The sequence below is a fragment of the Gekko japonicus genome, unplaced genomic scaffold (assembly GCF_001447785.1).
Source record: "Gekko japonicus isolate JY-2015 unplaced genomic scaffold, Gekko_japonicus_V1.1 scaffold94, whole genome shotgun sequence".
In the NCBI taxonomy this organism is placed as follows: domain Eukaryota; kingdom Metazoa; phylum Chordata; class Lepidosauria; order Squamata; family Gekkonidae; genus Gekko; species Gekko japonicus.
The window spans coordinates 1,805,016-1,818,654 of NW_015174274.1; the positions used below are offsets into that span (position 1 = coordinate 1,805,016).

Below are 13,639 nucleotides of genomic sequence, written 5' to 3' on the forward strand. Positions count from 1 at the left end.
TAAGGAGGCCTTCCTGAATGAACAGTGCAAAGTAATAGAAGAAAACAATAGAATGGGAAGGACTAGAGATCTCTTCAAGAAAGTTGGAGAAATCAAGGGAGCGTTCCATGCAAAGCTGGCCATGATAAAGGACAAAAACGGTAGGGACCTAACAGAAGCAGAAGAGATTAGGAAAAGATGGCAAGAATACACAGAAGAACTATACAAGAAAGACCTCGATGTCCTTGACAACCACGACGGTATAATCACTGACCTCGAGCCAGACATCCTGGAATGTGAAGTTAAATGGGCCTTAGAAAGCATTGCTAACAACAAAGCTAGTGGAGGTGATGGTATTCCAGCTGAGCTATTCAAAGTCTTAGAAGATGATGCTGTTAAAGTTCTGCACTCCATTTGCCAGCAAATTTGGAAAACGCAACAGTGGCCACAGGATTGGAAAAGGTCAGTATACATTCCAATCCCAAAGAAGGGCAATGCCAAGGAATGTTCAAACTATCGCACAATTGCACTCATATCACACGCTAGCAAGGTCATGCTCAAGATCCTACAAGCTAGGCTTCAACAGTACGTGGATAGAGAACTACCAGAAGTACAAGCTGGGTTTCGAAGAGGTAGAGGAACTAGAGATCAAATTGCCAACATTCGCTGGATTATGGAGAAAGCAAGAGAGTACCAGAAAAATATCTACTTCTGCTTCATTGACTATGCTAAAGCTTTTGACTGTGTGGATCACAACAAACTATGGCAGGTCCTTAAAGAGATGGGAGTACCAGACCACCTCACATGTCTCTTGAGAAACCTGTATAAGGGCCAAGAAGCGACAGTTAGAACCGGATATGGAACAACTGATTGGTTCAGCATAGGAAAAGGAGTACGACAAGGATGTATATTGTCGCCTTGCTTATTTAATATATATGCAGAGTACATCATGCGAAATGCTGGCCTGGATGAATCACAAGCGGGAATTAAGATTGCTGGGGAAAAGATCAACAACCTCAGATATGCAGATGATACCACTCTAATGGCTGAAAGTGAAAAGGATCTAAAGAGCCTCTTGCTCAGAGTAAAAGAGGAGAGCGCAAAAGTGGGCTTGAAGCTCAACATCAAAAAAACTAAGATCATGGCATCCGGCCCCATCACTCCTTGGCAAATAGAAGGGGAAGCTGTGGAAGTAGTGACAGACTTCACGTTCCTGGGATCCCAGATCACCGCAGACTGTGACAGCAGTCATGAAATTAAAAGACGCCTGCTCCTTGGGAGGAAAGCGATGGCGAACCTAAACAGCATGATAAAAAGTAGAGACATCACCCTGCCAACAAAAGTCCGCATGGTCAAAGCAATGGTATTCCCAGTAGTCATGTATGGCTGTGAGAGTTGGACTATAAGGAAGGCCGAGCGCCGAAGAATAGATTCTTTTGAACTATGGTGCTGGAGGAGACTCTTGAGAGTCCCTTGGACTGCAAGAAGAACAAATCAGTCAATCCTCAAAGAAATCAACCCTGACTGTTCCCTGGAAGGCCAGATAATGAAACTGAAGCTCAAATACTTTGGCCACCAAATGAGAAGGGAGCACTCACTGGAAAAGACCCTGATGCTGGGAAAGATTGAAGGTCAAAGAAGACGGGGACGGCAAAGGATGAGATGGTTAGACAGTGTCAGCGATGCAACGAACATGAAATTGAGCCAACTTCGGAGGACGGCGGAAGACAGGAGAGCCTGGCGGGAGATTGTCCATGGGGTCGCGAAGAGTCGGACTCGACTGTGCGACTGAACAACAACAAAAAATTGAGATGAACCACCTCGGTAGGTGGTTCCAACTTGATGCAGATTATCGCGTGGATGGGCCAGTTCGGGGACGGAAGCACTACGCTTCCCAGATGTTGTGGTGTGATCGCGGCCCTTTGCTCTGCCCCCGAACCGTCCCGCTCCCGGCCCAAATCCCCTCGTGTGAACGGGACCAAAGTATAGGGGGAGGAATATTTTGGCAGTCTCTGGAAACCTAAGATTAAAATGGCAGCTGAGCCACATGGATCTTCTGCAAACCACTGAACTTGCTTGGGATCGATCCATTTGGAGAAAGAGTGCAATCTGCAGGGGTTTAAAAAACTGCCAAGATCACAAGAAGTGTCCATGATCAAATTACAGAATCACAAAGAGAAAACTACACAAATTTGCAAGGAAGTGCAGGAAATTAGCATTACTATGCAGTTGCGCTAGGGTATTGGTGAAAATACCCCCATTTTTTCAATTTAGTAGCACAAGACTAAAAAAGCGTCTTCCAGAGGACTCCTCTCCCATGCAAATTGCAGCCCTGGGCAAAGCATGGTGGAGTTGCAGCAGACTTTGCACAGGCGCACAGGCACACACACACGCACGTTGCCAATGATCACAGCTTGCAATGCCAGTGTCAGTGGGTTCTGCTATGCATTCTGTTCACTCAGCATGTTTCCCCATACTATGAGATTGTGTGGCTCTTTTTCCCATTTTTCACAGTGGCCGATAGCACAGCAGAGAATTCCCTAGTGCTTGGCAGTATAGAAAATGGGGTTCGCAGCTGCTGTCAGTTTAAAAAAAAAAAGGCTTGTCAATTTCTATATAGGGTTCTACCCTTTGCCTGCATTCCTTTCTGTTCCCTTTCATTCATCAAACTAATGCTAAAATGCATGTGCAAAACCTGAACCATGAGGATTTAAATGGAAGGCACTTGCTAGATGGTACCACACAGATGTGACAGAGCAATTGCATAAGTTTTAAAAAACAACTTTGGACACCACCACCCAGATGTCACTTGTAGAGTTAGGACTTGAGGCTGTATGTGGATGTCAGCATTCCCTATTGATTGTTGCACTAACATGAGGTCAATAATTCTTTTTTACTGACAGGGTTGGAAAAGGCATGGATTCTATTGTTACTTAAGTGGACAAACATTGGGGACATTTTCAGAAGCAAAGAAAATCTGTGAAATAAACAAGGGCTCCCTGGTGTTCATAGAGGACAGGTACTGAAAAGAATTTTCTCTGTTCAAAAGCAAAAGGGCAACCAAATGAAAAGAAAGACTCCCGAAGCTGTGGCTGTGTGGTACACTTAGCACTGGGAGAACCCCACGCAAACAGTTGAGATCAGCATTAAGCTCATCCTTTGTCTTTTTGACTAGCAGGATTGAAATAAAATATAACGAACGTCCACCGGGACCTTAAAGACTAACAAGATTTATTTCAAGCCTATTTTGAGGTCAAGTTGCAAGGCTATAAATCCTTCTCTGTTCCAGCTTATAAATCTAATCAGGCTGGTTGTTATCAAGCTGGTCTTGCATTATTGTGCTCCCACAAACTCAAGGCTGTGAACAGAATACACAGTCTTGCCTTGCGGAAGGTTTGGGGGAACCCCTTATATATGCCACCCTACGTAGTTAAAGAAGCTTGGGCTGGTAACTGGGATGCCCTTTTTGGTATGCTAGAAGATTTAGAACAAGAGTACCCAGGTGTGGCTGTTTTAGTTGCAGGAGACTTTAATGCTAGAATAGGAACAGATGGGCCTGCACTTCCTAGGAAGTTGGGCCTTGATGATGATAATGATCTGCCCAGTTGTCTGTCCAGTTACAGATCTTCTAAGGATTCCCATATTAATCAAGCACAGATTCAGCTTGCCCAATTATGTCTCAGATTTAATCTTTTGATTTTTAATGGTATTCCCCCCCCCTTTGATTCTCTTGGGTAATTTACCTATGCTTTGAGATGTGGTTGCACCGTTATAGATTATTATTTTATCTCATTAAGTTTTTGGGAATCACTGAGATTTTTCTCAATCGAGGACCGCATAGAAAATGACCACTCCCCTTTGTTTCTTGTTATCAAACTCTCTGCCACTTCAGGAAACAAGGGTTGTCAAAGATCTGATACAGGCACTGAGGCAGAAAAGAACCAAAGAATTTATTGGACAAGTACGGTAGCACCTAAGCTCTCTGGGTTTCTAAATGATAAATTACTAGGTGACTTCCTCTTATGTGCATAGGATCAGGCGCTCCAAGTGGTGATACAGGCATATGAAAGTACCATGGTTTAACTTTTGGATTTTATTAGGCCTACTTCGAACCAACGAGGAAGGGGGGTAAATGTATGTAGCTGGTTTTATAGGGAATGTCTCGAGATGAAAACACAGGTGCATGCCCTTTATCCAAAGTATAGGAAATTGGAAACAGCATGTTTAGTGAAGGAATATTTTGATTCAAAACTTCGATTAACACAGCTATGTAAGGATAAGCAAATGGCCTTCACCCAAAGATGCTGGAAGACACTTATTCATGCTACTGTCAGTAATGACATGATAAAATTTTGGGCCTTGATTTCAGGCTACATGGGTGAGAAATAGGGCTCCCAAATCTCGCCAAATCGCGGCGGGGGATCTGCATGTCTTTGCAGAATCTGTGCCGCGGGGACGGCGAGACGCGTTGCCCCGCCTTCACCAGGACATGACGCTACCCATTGCTCTGGCAATGGGGCTGTTTGGACAGGCTTCTGTCAGGGGAAATCTACTCTGGACCACTGTGCTGTTTTAAGTCATCTAGTGAACAAGTACAGCAAAGAGAGGTGCTCAAAGTTATTTGCAGCCTTTCTAGACTTGAAGGAAGCCTTCAACTCCATCCCTAGAGACCTTTTATGGAAAAAACTAAGGGACTTGGGTATTGGTGAGAGCTTGCTTTTCCTGATTAGAAAGCTCCACTAGAACACTTCTTGTCATGTGAGATGCTCCAATGAGGGCGACTTAACCCCTAAGATTCCAACAAATGTTGGAGTAAAACAAGGCTGTATTCTAGCTCCTCTATTTAATCTTTTTGTGAACAATCTAGACTGTTATTTGAAAACCACTGATGGTAATAGTCCTAAAATAGGGGAGATCCATCTCCCATTGCTTCTCTATGCAGATGATGTGGTACTTCTTTCCCTGACTCAGGTGGGAATGAAAAGACTCTTAGTCCGCTTTCTTGAATATTGTGAGGTTAATAAATTAACTTTAAATTTTGGGAAATCTAAAATCATTGCCTTTGGAAAGATGTGGAAGCCTAATAAATGGAAAGTAAGAGGTAACCTGATCAAGCAGGTTTCGAGCTTTAAATACCTGAGCTTTAAATACCATAGTCTTAGTTGGACAGTACATAAAAAGGAAATGACCTAATTGGTTAATAGTACCATGCTTGCAATCTCTGGTTTTTACTATATGAAGGGTAATCAGTATGTCCCCGCAGACCTGAGGATTTTCAATCATAAGATTAGTGCTAAACTGATGTATGGGGCTCCAATCTGGATTTTGGCGATTAATAAAGAAATAGGAAAAGTTCAATCTAAATTTCTATGGAAAATATTAGGTCTTCCCCCACGCGTATCTTATGCGGCTATCTGTTTGGAGACCAATCAGACTCGTCTAGAAACAAAAGCTTGGATTATGACATTTAAATTTTGGCTCAGGTTACATTTTAGTGCTAATTCCAATCATCTCACAAATGCTTACTGAGTCTGCATCCTCGGCATGGTTTTCCCATATAGAGTAAGATCATGCGTATAGGAGTTAATTTTGGAGAGCTTCTTCAGTTGTCAGAAAGTTCAGCCTTTCACTTGTTTAAACAAGGACTCCTCGACATAGAACATCAAGAGCTAATTAGCCTGACTTCAGGTAGATGCTCCCCCTTGAAGATACGGTTTCCTCCCCAAGGGTCTATTGTGGAATATTTTTTTGGTTTAATCATTCCTCACTATCGAAGAGCTTTTATGTTAAGCCATTTTAATGTGTTGCCTTTGGCTGTACTGGGTGGTAGGTTCTCCAAGATTCCTTATTTCGATAGACTGTGTCCCTGTGATGTTAACGAAATTGAGAGTCTAGATCGTGTCATTCTACACTGCATCTTCTATCGAGATGCTCGAGTATTATATCTTGAGCCTTTGTTGAGGAATCTAGCAAATCATTCTGATTAATGAAAGATATCTTATTTACTCTCTACTTGCTCCTCAGTGATTATGGAAATGGTGGCCAAATTTTTGTTTTGGGCTTCTAAGAGAAGGGAATGTATCATTAACTGCATATGACTTTGTAATTCCTTGCCTGTCAGTTTTAACATAACATGCCAATAAAGGTCTGATTGATTGATTGATTTCAATATGAGCTTTCATCAGTCGTAGCTTACTTCATCAGATACACTAAATACGTTCCTATACTAGGTGGTGGCTGCAGATGAATGGCAAAGGCAGCAAGGAGACATCACATTAGCTGGCAAGTAAAACCAGACAAGCTTGCACTGTTGCTCATACCGGGTTTGTCCTGCCTAAAATGTCTAGTCATCAGTCCCAGCAAGTCAGTGCTTGCTTATTCTCCCAGGGCAGGAATTAGAACTGCGGGGATTGAGACATTTGCTGTAATTGGATATGGCATTCACAGAAGACAACCTTTTCCATTTATTCCTGATTTTGGGGTAGGAAAGTACCAGTATTAGATTCAGATCTGTGAATTCCCCCCCCATTTCTGGAATTCTGGGAACACCATATTTCAATTGGGGAACCAATTTGTGGTTCTGATGCAGCTATTTTTAAAGATAATGGCACCAAATTTGCACAGAACACAGTCTGCCCCTCTAACGTAAGGGCTCGCTAAAGGTTCAAGCAGAATAGACAAAGAGGTTTTATGGACTCTTGGTGCACTCCACTGTTTCCCATGGTGGGGTTGGGGAAAATGACAATGGCCAAGAAGGCCACTGGCTTTCAACATAATACTTGGCTATACCTGGTTTCTTTACATCATCTTACAGTGACTATGCTCAAAATGCTGCATTTGCCAACCCTCCTTGCTGTGGTTTCTTGTCTCTTTCACAATCAAGAAAGGCTTCCTTTGCAGAAAAGCACCACCTGTCTCTGCAATCTTTGAAAATACTTTGAATTGTTCACAAAAATAGAGTATGTGAATGTGTGGTTGCATGCAATGAATCAATCATCCAGTTACTATGAGACACATCCCCAGTGAGCATCCACTGTAGGGGTTCCTTGATTATTATTTGAGGATAATTATTATTTGAGTTCTTGGTGTGTGGGGTCTCTTGGTTTGCTAACACTGTCATCTGGGTGACAGTTCCAGGTAGTCAGCTTCAGGCCTTAAAAATTCCTTCTTAATTCCTAAGAATCCCAGATTTCTTTTTACCATTCTGGAAATCATGGTAATGACCCAAAGCAGAAATTTTGGAGTATATTTTCAGTTTGGGAATACTGAGATGCAAACCCCCTAGTAAAAAACAAAGTAGGTGGCAGTGGGTTGGAGAGGGGCAGCATCTGATAACTCTTTGTGGAGCACATGAGAGAGAATTCCTATTAACTGCATGACAGTGGAACGGATATTGTAACTAACCTGCAGTCCATGGCTTAGACGACTTACTTTCTGGAATAATCTGTTCCATGCATCTTTTTTTTGTCTGCTACAAATTTGATTGATTTGTTATCTATGACAACTCCTTTGCTCAGGTTTTTATTTTTTTATTTTTATTTAATGAGATTTTTATCCCGCCCTCCCGGGGCGGCTTACAACTCATAATTTCAGCAACATATAATACCATAAAATACAATGTTAAAATTCAATATAAATCCAATATGAAACCAACAATAAAATGTATAAAGTGCTAGTCATTATCATGTCATTATTATATCATTATCACATCAACTCCACGCAGCTTCAATGTTAGTCATTGTAACTTCAGCTCCATTCAGTATCAGATGTCATAGGGAGCTAGTATCGTAAATCTATTCCACTTCAGATGTTATAGAAGATACATCAGCTGTCATACAATGAAGGAGGGACTGCCTCGGGCTGTAGTTAGGGTCCAGCGGATCAAGGCTCTTGTCATCAGATGGTAGTCATGGTGGTGGCAACAGTAGTGGTGGCAGCTCCAAAAGCCTGACTGGAAGACATATCTAGCTAAGCCTTGCATTAACTCTGCTGGCCACGTAGGTGATGCGGATTCCCCTGTTTCACGCTTAAGTCGAAATGTCAGTTCAAATCCAAAACCACTTGGCCCATCTGGCCCAGTAAACTCGTGTACTCTGTTGTCGCCATACAAATCACTTAATCCAAAGCTCATGTGTCAATTCTATATGCAAACACTGCATCTTTCATTGCCTTGAGCAGGACTCTGGAAAGACAACTAAAATAAGCAAGCAAATAAATAAACTGTCCATTTGCAGCTACAATACACAAATTCTCCATAAAAACAGAGATTTTTTTTAAAAAGAAAGAAACAGTTTTAATATACTGGAAAGGGAAATTAAACTATGAATGTTCAAGATCAACTTCATGCAAATGTCAAAATACTTCTAATTTAAGACCTATGAAGTTCTTCCATAGATTTCCTAACCCTTTAGATTAGAGCCTTTCAAGTGAGGACCTTGAAGCTTTTAAATATACCCAATATATTTAATTGGGTATAATATACCACTTGTAGCTTTTAAATATACCCAAAAGACTATGGAAGAGAACCTTAAACTAGTGTGGGCCACTTCATGCTATCAGACTAAACAGTTGTCTTTCCCCTAAAGCAACTAGAGACAAAATCAAAATCCCTAAGCTGCCTAAGAGCTCTCTAAACCCTATCTGAACAAAAATCAGTTAACCTGGTCTTTTTAATTCTACCTTCTCCCCTTTCTCCCACCAAAGGTTCCCAGCACCCTGACTGACCATTGCTGGCTTTCTCTACCAGACCACCAGGGTACAAAGGAGACTAGCATATATTAAAAGGGAACAGGTTTGGCTCTAACTATTAGAGGTGGCCTGGCCCAGTGAGGGAGTGGAGAGTACAAAAAGGATAGATGTAGGTATAGAACTGGTTCTTACAACTAAGTGTGCAGGTTGAGGGACGATTTGCATATCCTCACCCTCTGTATATCGAACCTTTAAGGAAAAGTGCAATCTATTTATCTGTGTAGTCTCTAGTTCACACAAAGAGTAGATATTTCTCTCTAGTTCACATAAAGTTTACAGCAGAGAATGTTTCCTGACACACCCAACTAGAGTGTGTGTGGATTATCAATTCAGTCTAAATGTTCAGTAAAATCAGCAGAAGGATCATTTTGCCCACACTAATTACCTATTCTGTTCTACAGATATGAACAAGCCTACCTAACTAGTCTAGTTGGGCTACGTCCAGAAAAGTATTTCTGGATTGGCATATCAGAGATAACGGAAGGCTGGACATTCAACTGGACTAATGGACACTCAGTTACATTTAGCCACTGGAACTCAGGGATGCCTGGTAGGTACCTTTGTAGTGAACCTGCTGCAGGGAGTGACACCGACTGGCTGGAGGGCTCTTTGGGGAGATGGAGCAAAGTGAGCCACAGTCGTTGAGATGGTTACAGTAGAGATGAGAGAATGTGAGGCAGGAAACTGAGAGCTGCTGAGAGTTTTTAAAAATGGCAATTTTTGAGAGGAAAGGAGATAAAAAAAAGAGGAAGGAGATCCAAGGAAAAGAAAGCTGAGTGGAAAGACAGATGGTGAAGAAAATGGGATTTGAAGAAAGGTTCCCCAAGTTTAATACGGTTGAGACAGTGATCTAAAACCAGTAGAAATTAAATTCTGTTACATCGATATACTCTGGGGGGTTACTTTCTCAAACAGAGCGTGTCCATTTAAGAAAAATTGGTACATGTCTAAAAAGAAGTTTAATTCCATTGACTTTCCCCAAGGACAAAATCATGGCTGTGTTGCTATGAGAACTGGAACTGCAGCTGGATTGTGGGACATTGTGAGCTGTGAGGAGAAGGCAGCATTCATCTGTAAACAATGGGCAGAAGGTGTGACAACAACTCTTGCCCCAACAACAACCACACTGCCCCCTTGCCCAGAAGGATGGTCTGGAACCGAAACAGCAAGTTCATGCTTCAAAGTAGGAATACAGTTTCTTGTGTCAAGCTACGGTACATACTAGCTTAAGCAACAAAGTAGAAAATGCTGTCAGGAAACTTTTCAGGAACTTCCTATTGTCTTTTACTTTAAAAGTTTTACCATCATTCTTATTTAAGAATGCAGTATTTATTTAAGTGCAAAGTTTTCTTGATCATCTATGACTTTTCTAGAACTGTCAATGCCTTGTGTTTTAAAGTTCTGTAAGGTGCTTTAGGATAGTGGAGGAGGCAGTCCCAGTCAGCAGATTGCTGTAAGCATGAAACAATGTCATAAAAAAATAACCCTAGAAGCAAACTCAGGGATCACTGAATCCAAACTTATCTTGACAGAGAACTTCCATATCTAAATTACGTCCACTGGCTGCCTCTCTAAGTAATCTCATCTTTGAGAGGAATTCTACATGTCCTATATAATATTGCTTGATTTAATGTCATGTTTTCTAGAGTTTGGTTTCTCGGGTATAATTTTTTGCTAGACTAAAAATTGGAGACGTAATTTCACATATGAATCCAAACATACATTTTTTTTAAAAAAAAATCCTCTCTTGTTTCAGCTAAAGAAAAGCTCAGCTAATCTTGTGTCCCAGTGTTGAACTCTCTTTGCCTGATCAGTGAGGACTCGGGGATAGAACCATGCTTTATTTAGACATAGGAGGTGTTTTCAGGATTCCTCTGTACCTGTCAGCTGCCTGTAGAATGGGAGCAAAGAACTCAGTTGTATCTTTGTCCCTCCTTTGCGATACTGCTACATGTAACTGGGCATGAGAGGATGACTTTTGCTTTGAAGGACACAGAGTAGTACAAATGTCCAAAAAGGTGGCCTATGTTTTTAAGAAGCAAAAAGTCAAGCTCATCAAGTTGTTTATTTACATAATCATTTCCCCTCTTAGATACTGTTTCTGGCGATGTGGAATCAATAAGGAATTCTTACTCTTCAGTTATTTTGCTAGGTTTAGGGACATGTTCTACTCTATTCTTTCTCGTCCAGGGTGAGGCCTCCAAGTTTGTTAAGAGAGATGACTTCCCTTTTGGGTAGTATGACTGTACAGGGAACACCTGGTATCTTTTAAGATATCCCTGCATAAAAAATATTAAAGTTGGAATCTGGGGGGAATAGAAATGAAGCCTAATTCTATCACCTCTTAGAAATACCGGGATACACTCCACACATTTTAAATCAATAGAAGATGGGTGCTTATGTAGCAAATAAGAAAGATGTTCTCAGGCATTTCATTGACTTATCCAATTTATCACTCGCCCTTTATAGGGGAGGATGTTCAACACTATTTTGTTACGTTCAAGTGTCAGGGGGTGTGAAAGAGGATCCGAGTTTGATACAAATTTCAAATTGCCTTTTCCATGTTAGGCACCCACCCTTCTCTTCCTTGTCCTTAGACTGACATAACATCCCATCTTTTTGTTTGCATGGCTTTTGCGTTCTCATTGACAGATAACACTACTGCCTTCGCTTCTATACTCTTGTTTCCCTTATTTTACTTATTTCCCTTTCCTAGGAAATCCTCCACATATTTTGTCAATATATCTAATTTTTCAAAGATTTTCCCCACAGTATCAGAAATTAGTAGCATCTGAGTTGCCAGCATTTCCAAATTTATTTGTTTTTTCTTATCTTTATTTTTTCTCAAAAGTTCATTTAATTTGGTTATTTGAGAAGGAGAACCCAGAGGGGGATCAGGAAAAAATATTTAAAGGATTTGGTGGTGTCATATCTTCATTTGAAAGAGAGGCAAATCTATTGGAGGTTTTTATAGTAAGAAATTCCTCTATCTTACTCTGTTTAGAAGGGGGTAGTTTGTTCATGGAGGGCTTGCAACCTTTTCCTTCCCATTGTTAATATCAATCTAATAAGGTTTAACCAATTTCACTAGATAGATAGCCAAAATAAATTTAATAGAGGTTTTTAACTCCTTCACCTAAAATTATAATAGATAAAGACAACCAGATTAAAACCCATTGAGGTAATCCCTAGTGGGGAATAGAATATAAAATATACATTTTAAAAATATAGTAATAAAACACTGATAAAATAAGTAATTCAGAATTACTAAAACAATTATCCCTGCCAAAAAGGATAAAGATAATGTGAACAAATGAATAAATAAAACAGCGAAGAAAGGAGGGGATGAAATAGTGTCTCGTTCTCAAGGTTTCTCTAATAAACTAACTAGCAGCAGCAGCTTTGCCAAAGGGGGTGCAGAGAAACCTCCCAGCCTCTCCTATAGTTCCTGCCTCCCTCATCTGAGCTCAGCATCACATGCCTGTCAAGGTCAACCTCTTTCAGATAAAATTAGAAGTTGAAAGTTAAAAGCTAAAAGCTAAAACAGCCGCAGCCCAGTAAAACACAGAAAGAAAAACAAGATGGAAGTAATATTTCTATATAATAATTCTGTTTTGGTCATGGACTCTCCTGAACACTCAGAAGCTGTCCCAATCCACTGGCTGCGTTGCCCGAGTCTCGCCTCCAATATTCTAAACAGTTTGCTGTTCCTCTGCCCCAAAAGCTAGTCAGAACACAGAGGTCATTTCCGTATGTGGCCTGATTGGCCTTTGCAGGGGTCATTTCGTAGAAAAAGAGCTAGGGGAACTCATTAGCATAACTCATTAGCATATGCCACACCCCCTGACATCAGGGGCCCGGCGGTGGACCTGCAAGGCCGGTGGAAGTGCAAGGAAGCCCCGCCAAGGCCCTCCCTGGCCCCAGGCAGGCAGGGGTGGGGAGAGGCGGGGAGGAAGCAACTTACCCTCCCTCTTCTCCTGCATCCTCCTGGCTGAATGAGGGCCGGAAGTGGGGCGGCCGGAAGCAGGGGGCGGGGCTTCATCATGTGCCCCGCCCCCCGCACCTCACCCGGGGGAACTGCGATCCCCTGAGTTCCCCCTGAAATGACCTCTGGGCCTTTGCCTCTAACATTCTAAACAGTTCGTTGTTGCTGTTGAGAGTCATTGAATATGTCCTGAGGTAAAATACATATCCCAATTTTCCCTTAAACGGTCACAGGAGTTGCCAAAATATATATCCCAATCTTCACTTAAATGGTCCCTGGAGTTGCCAATCTCTCTGTGGGGCCTGGAGATCTCCCAGAAATTACAGTGTTCCCCAGCCACAGCACATCATTCCCCCTACAGAAAATGTCCCAGCTATTACAATGGGTGCTTTGGACAGTGGACTCTATGGCATTATACCCTACTGAAGTCCCTCCTCACCCCAAACTCTACACTCCCCAGGCTCTACTCCTCAAATCTACAGGTCTGTCCCTTTCCTTAGTATTTCCAGCCTCCCAGAAGAACCTGGAGATCTCCAAGATCAGTTCCCCTGGAGAGAATGGCTGCTTTGAGCAATGGACTCTATGGAATTATACCCTGCTGAAGTCCCTCCACACCCCAAACCCTTCCCTCCCCAGACTCTACCCCTCAAATCTACAGGTCTGGCCCTCCCCTTAGTATTGCCAGCATCCAGGCAGCACCTGGAGATCTCCAAGATCAGTTCTCCCGGAGAAAATGGCTGCTTTGGGCAATGGACTCTATGGCATTATACCCTGCTGAGGTCCCTCCACACCCCAAACTTTGCCCTCCCCAGGCTCTACTCCTCAAATCTCCAGGTATTTCCCAATCCAGAGTTGGCAACCCTGTAACTGGCTATGGAACCACTTTCCAGACCCTTGGAACCTAGAAGACATGGCATAGGAGGAGGT

The 13,639-nt window shown here is 42.0% G+C and overlaps 1 protein-coding gene across 1 annotated transcript in view; it reads left to right on the forward strand.

Moving 5' to 3' along the window:
* Positions 1-13,639, forward strand: part of LOC107120958 (macrophage mannose receptor 1-like) — a 138,675-nt gene that overhangs the window by 30,453 nt on the left and 94,583 nt on the right. The window contains exons 11-13 of the mRNA XM_015423750.1: positions 2,883-2,998; positions 9,129-9,277; positions 9,711-9,910. Coding sequence (XP_015279236.1) covers positions 2,883-2,998; positions 9,129-9,277; positions 9,711-9,910 — 465 coding nt within the window. The remainder of the gene's footprint in view (positions 1-2,882; positions 2,999-9,128; positions 9,278-9,710; positions 9,911-13,639) is intronic.